Source organism: Sminthopsis crassicaudata, chromosome 6, assembly GCF_048593235.1.
Source record: "Sminthopsis crassicaudata isolate SCR6 chromosome 6, ASM4859323v1, whole genome shotgun sequence".
Classification (NCBI taxonomy): Eukaryota; Metazoa; Chordata; class Mammalia; order Dasyuromorphia; family Dasyuridae; genus Sminthopsis; species Sminthopsis crassicaudata.
Genome location: NC_133622.1, coordinates 179,710,406 through 179,725,545, shown reverse-complemented (window position 1 = coordinate 179,725,545; position 15,140 = coordinate 179,710,406). Strand labels below are relative to the sequence as shown.

The window sequence follows — 15,140 nt, the reverse complement described above, 5'->3', positions numbered from 1 at the left end:
TTACCACTTTGGGAAACCATCAGTTTCCTTCAATATTCAAACCAAGTGTCACCTCTTTCTTAAGTAAGATCAGTACATTCCAGATTCTTCAGAAGCTTGTGCTCCTCTTCCAATTGCTTTGTGTTTTATTTGTGTATACTTGTATGGTCAGCTGAGATAATATCTAGCCAGTGCTTCACACAGTTCCTGTCACATAGAAAACACTTGATAAATGCTTCTTCCCTTTCCTCTTCCCTTATATGTATTTGAGGGATTAATTTCATTGTTCTTAATGTGATTTTTCTTCATTCATCTTCTCTCTTTTCCCCTTTAGTCTAAAGTAGAGCACAAAGAATGGTTGCAAGCAGTGATCCTTCTCCTCTCCCATGCTGCATCAATTTATTGTCCTGTGTCCCTTCCTAATTCTGTTTTTGTGCATCTGTCCCAGAATGAGAAGAGCTATTTAGACAATGTAATTTTTATTGATACCTTTTCATTTTTACATTGTCTTTGTCTCTAGATGTATTCATGATTCCTCCCTCCACCCAGGGAATCATCTTTTATAACAAAGAATAAAAAGGAAAGGTGGGGAAAAAGGAAAGAAGATTCTTTACAACTATTATATTTACAAAAGTGGTGTGTGACAGTGTGTGCTGCTTAGTCACCACACTGAAGAGATTTTCAGGTTTCCCTTTTTTTCCCTTTGTTCTTTGTATTTATGTTTTTGTTGACATTGTGTCATTTACTTTCCTAATTTATTGCTTTATTCTTTATCAGTTAGCAATAAGTCTTTTCATGCTTTTCCGCATGATTCATAATTAGAATTTCTTTTAGTGCATCCCCATTGGTGTGCTACTTGATTCTCTACTTGATTTCCCTTTCTCTGTAACTACAGAAAATGCTGCTCTGCATATGTAGGAACCTTTCCTCTATCTTTCACCTCTGACATAGATCTAGTAGTCAGGTCTTAGAGCTAGAGTATGGAGACAACAACCAGAGTTGTTGGTGTCAGTCACTAGCTCCTCTACCACTGTTTCAATGTGGTTACCTTTTTGCAGCTCACTCAGCATCAACAGTTGATATCCTTTGTTAGATTTGCCAGTTTCTCATTCTAAAATAAAATTTGGGGGACATTTGATCAGCTTCTCTTATTTTGGTTTTGGAGCCATAATAGTTGGAAATACTTTTGTTATTTCTTTTGATCACTTATATGCTTATAGGCTCTCTTGAGTTGCCTGAGTTTTGTTGTTGTTGTTGTTGTTTTATCAGAGATATAAGATATAAATATTGTTTTCTGTTTTTATTCTGGTTGTACTGATTTGTTTCTGGAAAAATTATTTGATTTCATGCACTTTATCATTTTTGAGTACTATTGTCCCTGTTTTGTTAAGAAGCCCTTGTTGGGGCGGCTAGGTGGTGCAATGGATAGAGCACCAGCCCTGAAGTCAGGTAGACCTGAGTTCAGAGCTGACCTCAGACACTTAATACTTCTTAGCTGTGTGACCCTGGGCAAGTCACTTAACCCTGATTGCCTCAGCAGGGGAAAAAAAAGAAAAGAAGAAGAAGCTGCTGTTACCTATTTGGACAAAAAAGTTTCTGCTCAAACTTAGTTCTCAAATTTTTTTATGACCTGATTTAATATTAAAAGTCACATATCCATTTTAAGTTTATTATGATAACTGGTAAAATAGGTTGGTCTCCCTTTGATTTCTGACAAACTACTTTCTAGTTTTCCCAACAATTCCTGTCAAACACAGAATTCTTTATGCCCTCATATTTACTGACCACCATATTATTGGATTCAGTTGTTTATTCAATCATGAATCGGTTTTTAAATGTTGTTTATTCCCTAATTTTTTTTTGTGGGGAGAAGTATTTGCTAGGAAATATTATAACTTAATCAGAAAGTTCAGTATTATAAAAGTAAATCTAAATTGAAATTAAATGTCATTTTTTCACGTTTCTGCCCCATTTCTCTCCTTCTTCCTCAAGCAACTTTGTAGCCCACAGAATGTGAACTGCCGAGATTTAGAAGGCCGCCACTCAACCCCCCTTCATTTTGCTGCCGGTTATAACCGAGTGTCGGTGGTGGAGTTCCTCCTCCATCATGGAGCAGATGTTCATGCCAAAGACAAGGGGTAGGTGTCACACTCACCCCACACACACACACTGCATGAGCCCATCAAGTGTCCCCTCCTGTGGCTTCTGCCTCACCTGAGTAACTTCCAAATTGGTTCCAAGTCATCATACCAGAGTGCAAAAAGCAGGACTTTTCTGGTTGATATCTTTGTCTATTTAAAACTGTATTCCCACAATTAAATCAGAGGCCAACAATTAATATAAGGTTTTAAATGTATATTCATCTTTAAACCAATTCACAGAAATATTATCATCATCTTCATAGTGAAAGGGAAGTTATAAAGTTAGACAAGAATGGTGTTGAGGTGCTCTGACATGATGTTTTATTCACTGGGCCAGCTAATCAGTTAATCAATATTTATTGAACACATGCTTTATACTAAGTACTGGAAATACAAAAAGAGGCAAAAGACAATGAAGGGATTTCTTTTTGGAGAAAGTAGAGTTTGGGATAAGGCTTAAAAAGGAAGCCAGGGAGGTCCAAAAGAGTTCCTGGAGCCCTCACCCAGTCACTCTCTCTCTTGCCTCTGAACAATTCTCTCTGCCTGTCCCATGCCTAGGACACATTCCTCTGCCTTGACTACTGACATCCATGACTTCCTTTCAGTCCAAATAAAATTCTACCTTCTACAAGAAGCCTCCCCCAAACCCTTCTTACTTCCAGTGTCTTCTGGCCATTATTTTATAATCATTTTATATAGTTTATTTTGTATGTATTTGTTTACATGTTGTTTTCCCCATTAAATTGTGAGCACCTTGAGAGTAGGGCCTGTCTTTTGCCTCATTTAGTATTCCCCCCATAGTTTGCTGTGCCTTGCACATAGTAGGCATATAATAAAATGTTTGTTGATTGTAGGTATATTTATTTTCATATTACTTCAATAGGATGCAAGCTTTTTGAGAGCAGGAACCATATTTTTGCCTTTCTTTGTATCTCTAGCATTTGGTATTGTACTTGGAGGAACATTATGATGATGATGATGATGATGATGATGATGATGATGATGATGATGATGATGATGATGATAGCAGCTAACCATAGTGCTTACATTGTGCTAGGCAATGTGCAAAGCACTTTACAGATAGCTCCATTGATCCTCAAAACAACCTTGGGAGGTAGTTGCTATTATTATTGCCATTTTATGGATGAAGAAATAGACAAATATAGCTAGGGCATGTCTGAGGTCAGATTTTAATTCAAGATTTATTTAAAAAATAATATAAAAAGGGAGGCAGCTAGGTGGCACATTGGACAGAACACCAACCCTGAAATCAGGAAGACCTGAGTTCAAATATTGTCTCAGATATTTAACACTTCCTAGCAATGTGATCCTGGGCAAGTCACTTAACCCCAACTGCCTCGGCAATAAACAAAACAAAACAAAACAAAAATCAAGTCTTCCTTATTTTAGCCCCAACATGCTTAAGAATTGAATGGCCATGTGGTCATTCAACCTCCTCTTAAAGACCTGTAGAGATGAGGGTCACTTCTTTCTGAGCCATAATTTTCATTTTAAACTTTAAAGGGGATTCCAAATGAGAGCGTCCATTTAAATTGTGAGATTCTCCATATGCATTTGATTATGAATAACAAGGTCATGTGTTGATTGAATGAATCTGGAATATTACAGTCTTCCAGATGTGCTTTGTACTTACTTAAAAGAATTCAACCTTATTGTGAGAGAAAAAATGAGAGGAAAAAGCAGAGCTGGGGTGCTCAGACATCCATCTTCTGGAGCTCATCCATCAGTGCATGTTTCTGGGTAGACTGTCCAAGCCTCTAGCGCTCCAAATCCTCAAGGAAAGAAGAGAGTGGATTGCCTTCTCTGAGGGAAATTTTAGAGCTCTCTCAATGACCTTATGTTTCTCATTAAAAAAGGCACCCCTGTTTATCTGGTGATCCAGGATAGCAAGTGCCACAATCCAAAGAATTAAATGGCAGCTCATCCAAACCAAAAGGTCAAGAGGTAGCTGGAGGGTGGGAGTGGAGTATCTAGCATGGTAGCCATTGGATTCTTCAAGAGAAGTGGCAGAAGGAAGCACCAAGAAGCTTGCAAAGTGAAGTGGGCAGGATTGATGGATTTTAATAACTCAATTTTTTTTTTAACTCAAGTGGTAGGAGTGGCCAACAAAGAAATTCTTGAGCCAGAGCACATTGACAGGGTCAAGGAACTGTCTTCTTTTGGTCTGGCTCTTGAATATTTAACCTTCAGCACATGTGGCAGACAGTTGGGGCTGTTCCCAGGAGGACAGAAACTTTAGGGGAACAGCTCTTTGGGAAATCATCCCAGTTCAGACCTTGGTGCCTGTGGGCAGAGCAGAAAGCTCTGTTATGAGATGATGCTGATAATCCTAATTACTTCCAATCACATTCCAGGGAAAATTTTGCAAAGCATTTGACAATGTCCATTCATTTGATCCTCACACCAACCTTGGAAGATCCTGTTACTAATCTCATTTTACAGATGAGGAGACTGAAACTAAAGTGATATGTCCATGATCAGTCATCTTAGCTGGGAAGGAAGGGCTAAGAGATAGATGTGAATGCAAATCTTGCTAACTTGGGTTGTACCAAGTACACTCCATGGACCTAAAACTTAATTGAGATTTTTGAGCTCGAGCCAAGGTAGCAACAGTCACGTGGAGGATGTATCTCACTGGGTTCCATTGCTGAGTTTACTATTTTTAACAAGAGTAATGATCTTCTCTTGGAAACTCAGAACCAAAAAGGATTTTTTAAATTTTTGTTTTTGAAGTTGATGAATATAATAATGAATAATCTATATTTTGGATTGATTTGAAGGAAAAACAAATAATCCACCCCCATCCAGTGAAAAGAACCCTAGCTTCAGACTGTGGACCGAGATTTAAATCCTGCCTCTGATCCTTAGAAATAACTGTGTGACCTTGGTCAACTTACCTTCCTATGCCTTTTATTTTCCCTTCTGTAAAATGAGGGGAACAGTTGCTGAAATCCCTTCTGACTCTTGTGTGTATATGTATATTTTTTTGTACATAATATGTTAGGAGCTTTCTTTTAGTTCTGTGAATTTGAAAATGCTTTTTATACCCTAATTAGTGGCTTGGTGCCCCTCCACAACGCCTGTTCCTATGGCCACTATGAGGTAGCAGAGCTCTTAGTGAGACACGGAGCATCTGTCAATGTCGCTGACCTGTGGAAATTTACACCTCTGCATGAAGCAGCCGCTAAAGGAAAATATGAGATCTGTAAGCTTCTCTTAAAGGTATGCTGCAACCCCTCCACTTCCCTAGAATCATTAGATCAAGTCACTTGCATTTATTTTTGTAGTGCTTTTAGATGCTTGATGTGTAAACTTTCTAATGCCATACCTCCTCCTGCATTTTGGGAAAATGTTTACTACTCTTATAAACCAAATATGAGGGTAGGGAGACATTTGCACATTTCTTGTTGTTACTGGACAAATTTGCCTGGATCTTGCCTCTAGCTGTCAAACTGTTTGTGTATCTAAAGCTTCCTGGTCAGCTTCTTGTTTCTATAATGGTTAAGGATCTTGATTTTGTTTGGTCCTTCATTTCATGGGTGGGATGGTGAGGAATAGACTTAATCAAGGTGCCTGATCTTTGATGAGTACTTGACTCCCTTCAATGCTACATGGATTTAAACAAAAACAAAACATAAGAATCTCCATTCAAAGAGCTCAAGTGGAAGAAGTATCCCCATTTGACAGATAAGGAAACTGAAACCAAAATATTCTCTCTGTAGTCAGTCACCCAGCTGGGAAGGAAGGACTAAGAAATAGGTTTAAACTCAGACTTTGCTAAGCACTGAATGGACCTAAAACTTAATTAAGATATTTGAATTTGAGCTAAAAGTAGCAGCAGTCATGTGGAGGGATCCCCAAGATGATCCTAAGGATACAGAGAGCATCGGATTTAAAATGGATATCCCAGTGAGATATGAACAGTATTAGGAGAGAAAATAATTTGGGATGAAAGCAAATAAAATAGCAAGAGAGTGTTTGATGAGGCCAGACTCAGTGGTTTCATGTTTCCCTCTTTCTTGGTAGCATGGAGCAGACCCAACTAAGAAGAACAGAGATGGCAACACGCCTTTAGACTTGGTGAAGGAAGGGGACACCGACATCCAGGACTTGCTCAGAGGAGATGCTGCCTTGTTGGATGCTGCCAAAAAGGGCTGCTTGGCCCGAGTACAGAAGCTGTGCACTCCTGAGAACATCAACTGCAGAGATACACAGGGCAGAAATTCCACCCCACTGCACCTGGCAGGTGAGCTTCCTGCAGGGGCTGGGCCCAGGCCCAGTTGTGCTTTCTCTTTCCCTGGTTTAGCCTGGTCTGATTTACCAAAGGATGGTTGACTTCCATGGAGCAAGCTTTCTGGTTGCTTTGTTTTGAGAGAGGGGGGAGGGGAAGGGAGGAGGGCAGAGGAAGGAAAGGGGAGAGAGAGGAAGAGACGAAGTGAGAGACAGAGTGGGGGAGAGGGAGACAGAGAGGGGAAAAAAAGGGGGAAGAAGGAGGGAGAGAAGTGGGTGTGGGTGTGGGTGTGGGTGGTCTGGATAGGCAAGGCACAACCACTGGGGTATGGAATTGGGAAAAGAACTCGCTGTTCAGAGGATTTGCAACACAATCTATCAGAAAAGAGCAAATATTCTTAGGAATAAAGGGGAAGGAGTTTTGGTTCTAGGACATAGAAGTAGGATTTGATTCTAATAGCGGGGGAACATTGAAAACTTTTGAGCAGGGAAATGACTTAGAGCAGTGCCTGAGAAACTTTACTTTGGAAGCTAAGTGGAGGATAGATTGGGAAGTCTAAAGACTAGAAGAGAAGCCATTGAGGAAGCCATTGTAGATGCCCTAAAGCCTTCTCCAAACTAAGCAGCCCACCTTGCAAAGAACACTGATAGCTCTGTGGATGGATCAGAAAGGGCAACCTGTCCTGCCTTAACACCTCCACCTTCATTTCCTACTTCTTGGGCTCTCTAGGCCTTTTCCACATCCCTTATGAGCAGACTCAAAGATTTCCTCCAGCTCCATCTTGCTGTGAGGAGTCTCATCCAGGGCCATCATGGGAAACAGCATGACTAGCCCTTTAGCATGTAGGTGGACCTTGATCAGTCCAGCTACATAATTCCAACTAGTGATAACCACATGAGCTTGTTTTTTAGTAGTTAGTGTATTCCCATTCTCCTTGTGCTTTCTTTCCCTCTCATGATTCTAAGCCTCAGGTGCCAAGGTACTAGCCCTATTTGCCATTGTTTGCTGTGTGCTACTTTCCCCTATCTTATTTCAACCCTTTCCCAAAATGTCCCTCTCCATATCTGCTACCCACTTCTTTAATAATGGAGCCCTCTAGAATGTTGCTCCGTAATTAACAGACTTCCTTTCATCTCCATCTCTTCCTTTTCTCATCACTTTCATATTCTGGCTCCCTCCTGATGATGCTGTCTTATTCCATTTTATAGTTGTTCCCACTCGGAGTTTGAAAGTTGAAATAAGCATTCTCTTTCTTTTTTTGGGGGGGGTAATTTATTTATTTTTAATTATGGCTTTTTATTGACAGAATATATGCCTGGGTAATTTTTTACAACATTGTCCCTTGCACTCACTTCTGTTCCAACTTTTCCCATCCCTCCCTCCAACCCCTCCCCCTGGCAGGCAGTCTTATACATGTTAAGCATGTTAAAGTATACCCTAGATACAATATATGTGTGCAGAACTGTGCAGCTTTCTTGTTGCACAAGAAAAATTGAATTCAGAAGGTAAAAATAATCTGGGAAGAAAGACAAAAATGCAAACAGTTCACACTCATTTCCCAGTGTTCCTTTTTGTGGGTGTAGCTGATTCTGTCCACATTGATCAATTGGAACTGAATTAGATCTTCTCTTTGTCAAAGATATCTACTTCCATCAGAATACATCCTCATACAGTATTGTTGTTGAAGTGTATAATGATCTCCTGGTTCTGCTCATTTCACTCAGTATCAGTTCATGTAAGTCTCTCCAGGACTCTCTGAAATCATCCTCTTGGTCATTTCTTACAGAATAATAATATTCCATAACATTCATATACCACAATTTATTCAGCCAATCTCCAATTGATGGGTATCCACTTAGTTTCCAGTTTCTGGCCACTATAAAGAGGGCTGCTGCAAACATTCTTGCCCTTTCCCTTCTTTAAGATCTCTTTGAGATATAAGCCCAGTAGTAGCACTGCTGGGTCAAAGGATGTGCACAGTTGGATAACTTTTTGAGCATAGTTCCAAATTGCTCTCCAGAATGGCTAGATGTATTTATTCACAGTTCCACCAACAATGCATCAGTATCCCAGTTTCCCCACATCCCCTCCAACATTGTGCATTATCTTCCCCTGTCATTCTAGCCAATCTCACAGGTGTGTAGTGGTATCTCAGAATTGTCTTAATTTGCATTTCTCTGATTAATAATGACTTGGAGCATTTTTTAATATGGCTAGAAATAGTTTTTATTTCTTCGTCTGAGAATTGTCTGTTCATATCCTTTGACCATTTATCAATTGGGAAATGGCTTGATTTCTTATAAATTAGAGTCAATTTTCTATATATTTTGGAAATGAGGACTTTATCAGATCCTTTAACTGTAAAAATGTTTTCCCAGTTTGTTACTTCCCTTCTAATCTTGTTTGCATTAGTTTTGTTTGTACAAAGGCGTTTTAATATAATCAAAAATTTATATTTTGTGATCAATAATGATTTCTAGTTCTTCTTTGGTCACAAATTCCTTCCTCCTCCACAAGTCTTGAGAGTTAAACTATCCTATGTTCCTCTAATTTATTTATAATCTCATTCTTTATGATTAAAATTATGAACCCATTTTGATCTTATCTTGGTGTACGGTTTTAAGTATGGGTCCAAAGCATTCTTTTTCAGAAAAACGTCTTCATAACTGCATATGTTTAACCTATATTGTATTACTTGCTGTCTAAGGGAGAGAGTTGGGGGGAAGGAGGGAGAAAAATTGGGAACACAAGGTTTTTTCAAGGGTGAATGTGGAAAACTAGCTTTGCATATAATAAAAATAAAAAAGTTTTTTAAAAAAATTTTCAAATCATATATCCACAGTTACAAGTAGTTCAGGCAGGGCGAAAACTGGGGCACTTAATACATTGTTGGTAGAGTTGTGAATTGATCTAACTATTCTGGAGAACAATTTGGAACTATCAAACTGCATACCCTTTGATCTATCAGTGTCTGTATTGGGTTTTTATCCCAGAGAAATCATAAAAGAGGGAAAAGAATTTACACGTGCAAAAAAATGTTTGTAGAAGCCCTCTTTGTAATGGCAAAGAACTGGAAATTGAGTGGATGCCCATCAGTTGGGGAATAGCTGAATAAATTATGGTATGTGAATGTAATGGAATATTATTGTTTTATAAGAAATGATGAGCAGGCTGATTTCAGAGCGACCTGGAGAGACTTACATGAACTGAGTGAAGTGAACAGAATCAAGAACACTATACACAGTAACAAGATTATGTGATGAATAGCTGTCATAGACTTCAGCAGTGGGTGATTCAAGACAATTCCAATATACTTGTGATTGAGCCATCTACATTCAGAAAGAAAACTGTGGAGACTGTGTATCAAAGCATAGTATTTTCTTTTTTTTTTTTTTAATATTATTTATTTTTCTAGTTATACATGTCCATTAATTTATTTTAATACACATTTCCTTATGAATCGTGTTGGAAGAGAAAAGTCAGAACAAAAGGGAAAAAATAAAAGAGAAAAAAAAATAGAAGAAAAAGGGGGGGGAAAGCCAATACAGCATGTGTTGATTTACATTTATATCTTGTTTAGCATGAACTCTTCCCCTATTTACACATCTGACACATAATTTCTTCCATACTTCCCTAATGTGCTTAAATGATGTCAAATACCAGATCACCATGGCCATTTATTACTGTGTATTATGTACCTAATTAGTTGCATTGATTCATTACTTTATTTTTTTGCCAATACCGGATTGTTTTGAAGATTGCTTCCCACTTCATTACTCCACTGAAATTGCTCTCTACAGTAGAGTTACCAAAGTTTATTTGGCAAAATCTCAATCTTCATTCTTCTTGATCTCTTTAACCTCTTAACTTTACTTGACTACCTTTTCCTTCTAAATACTCACTTCATAGATTTCAAGACACCATCCTGGTTTTCTTCTTACTTATAGGACAGTTCCTTATCAGACTCCTTTGTTTTTCATGTCATACCCATTAATTGTGAGTAGTTTTCTAGACTCTTTCTTGGGCTCTCTTCCTTTTCCCTCTATCCTATTTCATTTTGTGATCTTATCAGCTGCCATAGATTCAATTATCTCTCTATAGATAATTCCTAGATCTGCATATTCAGTTCTAATCTCTGCTGAGCTGCAGTTACCAACTACCTATTTCACAGTACAATCACTCCATAGTTATCTCAAACTCATCATGTCCAAAACAAAAATCATTTGCTTTTGTCCTCCTTCAGTTTTTGTTTTTTTTTTTAATTACTTTTGAAGGTACCACTATCCTCTCAGACACCTAGGCTTACAACCTCTGTATCATCCTCAACTTTTCATTCCCTACATATTTAATCCTTTGCCAAATCTTGTCATTTCTACCTTCATAACATCCCTAATATATATGACCCCTTCTCTCCACCTACCTCGCTAGACCAGGCTCTCATCTTGTCTCCCTTAGACTAATCCAGCAATCTTCAAATTTGTCTCTGAACCTCAAATCTTTTCCATTCCAATTTACCTTGCACTAAGTTGCCAAAGGGATTTTCCTCAAGGATAGGTTTTTAGGTCTTCCCATGTTACTCTTCTCCCCAGCTCAATATATACCAAGTGATTTCTTTTAACCTCAAGGATCAAATACAAAGTTATGTTGGGCATTTAAACTTTTGTAACCTGGTCCTTTCTTCCTTTGCATATCTTATACTTTACCTCAGCTGCATGATCAGATTGCTCCAGTCTTTTTGTTGTTTCTTACACAAAATGCTCTACAACTCTTCCAAATCTTTTGTCTTTGGCTAGGCTTTTTTCCCATACCTGAAATATTCTCCCTGCCTCTTAGAAGCCTTCAAGCCTCAGCTGAAATACCAGCTTCTTTTGGAAGCCTTTACCTATCCCTCCATGGCTGTTCTTACTATCTTCTCTCAACCCTGAGATTTCCCTCCAGCTGCTGTGTATATCTTAAACATGTCATCTCTTTCTCTTAACATTGTGACTGACGTGTGATTCAGTGCTTTGAAAGTAAGTTTTTGTTGATTGATTCCAGAAGAGAGAAGATGGAGCCTGAGCTAGACCATTAGGATGTTGTGCATCTTGGTATAGAAGAGAGAATGGTTGTAAGGTTCCCCTGTTTGTATGGGGAAATACGGGAGCATGCTCTATGGTAGTACTGCCTATCTCAGAATGAAGGAATGTGCCAGGAGACCATAAACACAGAAAATTCAAACACTTATTCCTTCCTTTAAATGCATCTCCCTCCCAATCTTCCCAGTGAAATCTTGCTCTGATATCTTTGCCTTTTTATTCCTACAGCAGGTTATAATAACCTGGAAGTCGCTGAATATCTTTTAGAACATGGAGCAGACGTTAATGCTCAAGACAAAGGAGGCCTTATTCCTTTACATAACGCTGCATCATATGGGGTAAGCATATGAAAGGTCATGGCATGAACCCTCACTGCCATTCCTTACTTGAGTCTTTATTTGTACATGGATGGGCATATGCTATGTTGGGCTAGGTCCTTGAGCTACAGATTCAAAAGCAAAGGTCTCTGCCCTCGAGAGCTAGTGGTGGACAGCCAGGAAGAAAGAATGATTTGTTTTATAAAGTGATAAGATGTTAATGGAGCTATAAGGGAATAGATTGGCACCCTCTCTCTTGGAGCAATGACAGTGTTCATCTCTGTGGTTTCAAGGATGGGAGATTCTGGAAGGTAAGTGTGAACAAAGATGGCCAGGCCAGCTGACTGTAGTGGGTCATTTGTTGTTCTGCAAAAAGCACACCTCTATTTTATTCTGGGGCCCATGACAACTCTTGATATTGTGTGATTGATTCTTCCCATTTAGAATTTAACAACATATCATTGTTTATATAAATGTCCAGTCAGTAATTGCTTTCTGTGTGCCAATAAGTACATTAAACAGGGGTATACCAAGAAGGGGTGTGTGTGTGTGTGTGTGTGTGTGTGTGTGTGTGTGTGTGTGTGTGTGTTTTCTCCTCAGAATGTGACCTGATCGTGGGCTGGGACCTGGAGTTTTCCTGATTCAGGACTCCATGTCTTTCCTACAGGCCAAGTCCTCTGTACCATGTGTATCTGTGTGTTGAATGAATGGATTTAAATGCTTACTAAATAACTGTTGAAGGCTTTGATTGAAATAATCAAATCAATCAATTTGGAGTTTTTATCCTGTGATTTCTGATGAAATCAGGAAGCTATTTCATGCCTTTATCAGTTCAAATGAGTCATGGATGACATCAAGACATCAGTTATTGCCAGTAATCTTACCACACTATTGTTGGCCAGGCTAAAAATCCATGAAAGCCCAAAAATTTCTCTTTTGTAAGCCAGTAACTTACAAGCATTTAGGAACTACTTGGTGGGTCAGGTATTCTATAGATTTGCTTACTTAATGTGGTCAGTGAAATCTGCATTGCCTCCTTGAATGCCTCCTTGCTGATTGCTAGCAGTTCCTCATCTTGGCCCTTGTTAGGAAGACCATGATGGCAATTTTCCCACATTTGGGCTATTTCATTCTGGGCCCCAGATGGCTCCCTAAGACTAGAGCTTGATGCACAGGTACATTCTGGTGAGTGTTCCCTCACAACTCTGAAGTCACATATCCTGGGAGGGGAGAAATCTCCTCAAAAAGTCTGCAACAGGACCAGCAAAATATTGAAGGCAGGCCAGTTCAGACCTTAAGCAAGAGGAAAACAGGGCTGGGCCTTCCAGGACTATTCTAGGGTAAACAAGAAGGCCCCAGATGCTAAGCCAGTAAGAAGGCATCATGTTGAAACTCAGAGAGTTAAAAGGCCAGGCTTTTACTTTGTTAAGACAGGTTATTATTGGACTTGCAACATTCTAATGGTATTTAAATGTATGCTGCAGAGTTCACATAAAAAACAAGAGAGGTTCTATACCCTTACAAGCATCATTTATACTTCTCTTGCTTTAAAACCATGACTGATAATTTTTTTCTTTATTTGCCATGAATGAATGAATAAGCATCTGTTATGAAGCATTTATTCTATGCCAAGTCCTGTGCCAGTTGCTGAGATAGAAGCAGTTTGTTGTCAGGGAGTTCTAATTACTGGGGGGAATATTTAAAAAAAATTGCTGGGGGGATGGCAAGTACCCAGAATACTCCAGAGTAGCAGTGAGGGTGAAGGAAAAGAAGGCCCAGAGGTTACCTTAGGATTTGCCAGTGATGGTATGGTTTCAGGACAGAAGGCCTTAGGAGACAGTGGCAACGCAGATTTCACTGACCACATTAAGTAAGCAAATCTATAGCATACCTGACCCACCAAGTAGTTCCTAAATGCTTGTTATTAATAGTTACCTAAATAAACATGTATCCACCCTACCAGAATTCCCTAAAATGCTGTGTGGGCCTGCTAGGTATGTGTGTAAATTCTTTGGATACTTGGAAGCTCTCTTTCAAAGTTTTGCTTCTCAGCCTAGTAATAGTATTCCCCATCCCTCTTCTTAATTTTTTACCCATTAATTGAAATTGATTGATACAAGCAGTAGTCAGACTTTGATTCTGATGATAAGCAGGGTGCCTGATCAGTGTAGAATTGCCGTTTGTGTCCTGGTCCCAATTATATGATTTATGTACTACTTGTCAACTCGTGAGATTTGTTAACTTTGGAAAGAGCCTGAAGCAAAATCCCTTGTGAAATGTTCTTCCTCCTGTCCTTTCATCATTTTTTATCAAAAAGCAGAAAATTTTTGATGAGGAGTGCCAAGAACTATTAGTCTTGTTCAGCTTATTCCATTCCATGACTGAGAGACTAAGGCTGAAATGTGTTTTTAGCAAATAGTTTAAATGGACTCTTTGTTTGAAGGCTTCCTCAATATCAGGGACAAGGACTTATGAAATTCCTGCTCATGATGAACTGAGGAAGGATTAAGGAACCAAAAAGGAATGGGCTTGAGGAAGAGAAACAAACTTTCCCTATAGGATCTCTGCTGTAGATGTGTCAGGTAATAATAGACAATAGGGAGAAGTTGTTCAACTCTAATTTTACTTTTTTTTTTCCTTCTGCTAATGAAAATTATTTCAAAATAAGACAAAAATGACTAGTGGATTGATAACAGGGGCAAATAAGAAAATAGTTCAAGTCCACCCAACTCCTCCTAGAGTTGAAACCACCTGGTTGATGAGGCACATCTTTAAAGAAATGGCAAGTATGGTTGCTGGGCCATATCTGTGAATTTGGAGGAGGAGATGTCCCCCGTTTGGGGGAAAGGGAGAAGGGAATAACTGAATTGGCAAACTATTGATGGCCCAGGAAACTGACTTGGATTCCTGGCAATATTCTAAAACCTCATATAGAAAGGATGGTTAGAAAACTTGTAGAAAAAGAGTATGGTACCCACCAAGTATGTCTTCATCAAATATAGGTAAAGCTGAACTACCTGATTTGGTTTTGATGGGGTTACCAGATGGCAATAAATGCCTTAGATAGTTTGCTCAAATATCACAGATGCCCACCATATGACATCACCATTCTGTGACAAGTCTTTCACATGTTATTCTTGTGGACAAGATGAAGAGATAGAAGCTTAGTGATGCTGTACTTAGGTAGAATTGTGCTGTTGGGTTGGCTGGGGTCCCAAGAGTGATTGTTACCTATGAATGGCTAAGTATACTGGAAAGCCATTCATCTAAACATGGTGTTGGCATTCAAGAGGCTTGATAGTAAACTATGAAACAGCAATGGACATGGTTTTCAGCAGCTTGGACTTGCATGATCCATGGCAGGATGGCCAGATTT

General features: G+C 39.0%; 1 protein-coding gene across 1 annotated transcript in view; it reads left to right on the top strand.

Annotated features, from left to right (window-relative positions):
* Positions 1-15,140, top strand: part of TNKS (tankyrase) — a 206,256-nt gene that overhangs the window by 163,780 nt on the left and 27,336 nt on the right. The window contains 4 exon segments of the mRNA XM_074272527.1: positions 1,972-2,117; positions 5,198-5,363; positions 6,168-6,387; positions 11,676-11,785. Of these exon segments, the coding sequence (XP_074128628.1) occupies positions 1,972-2,117; positions 5,198-5,363; positions 6,168-6,387; positions 11,676-11,785 (642 nt within the window).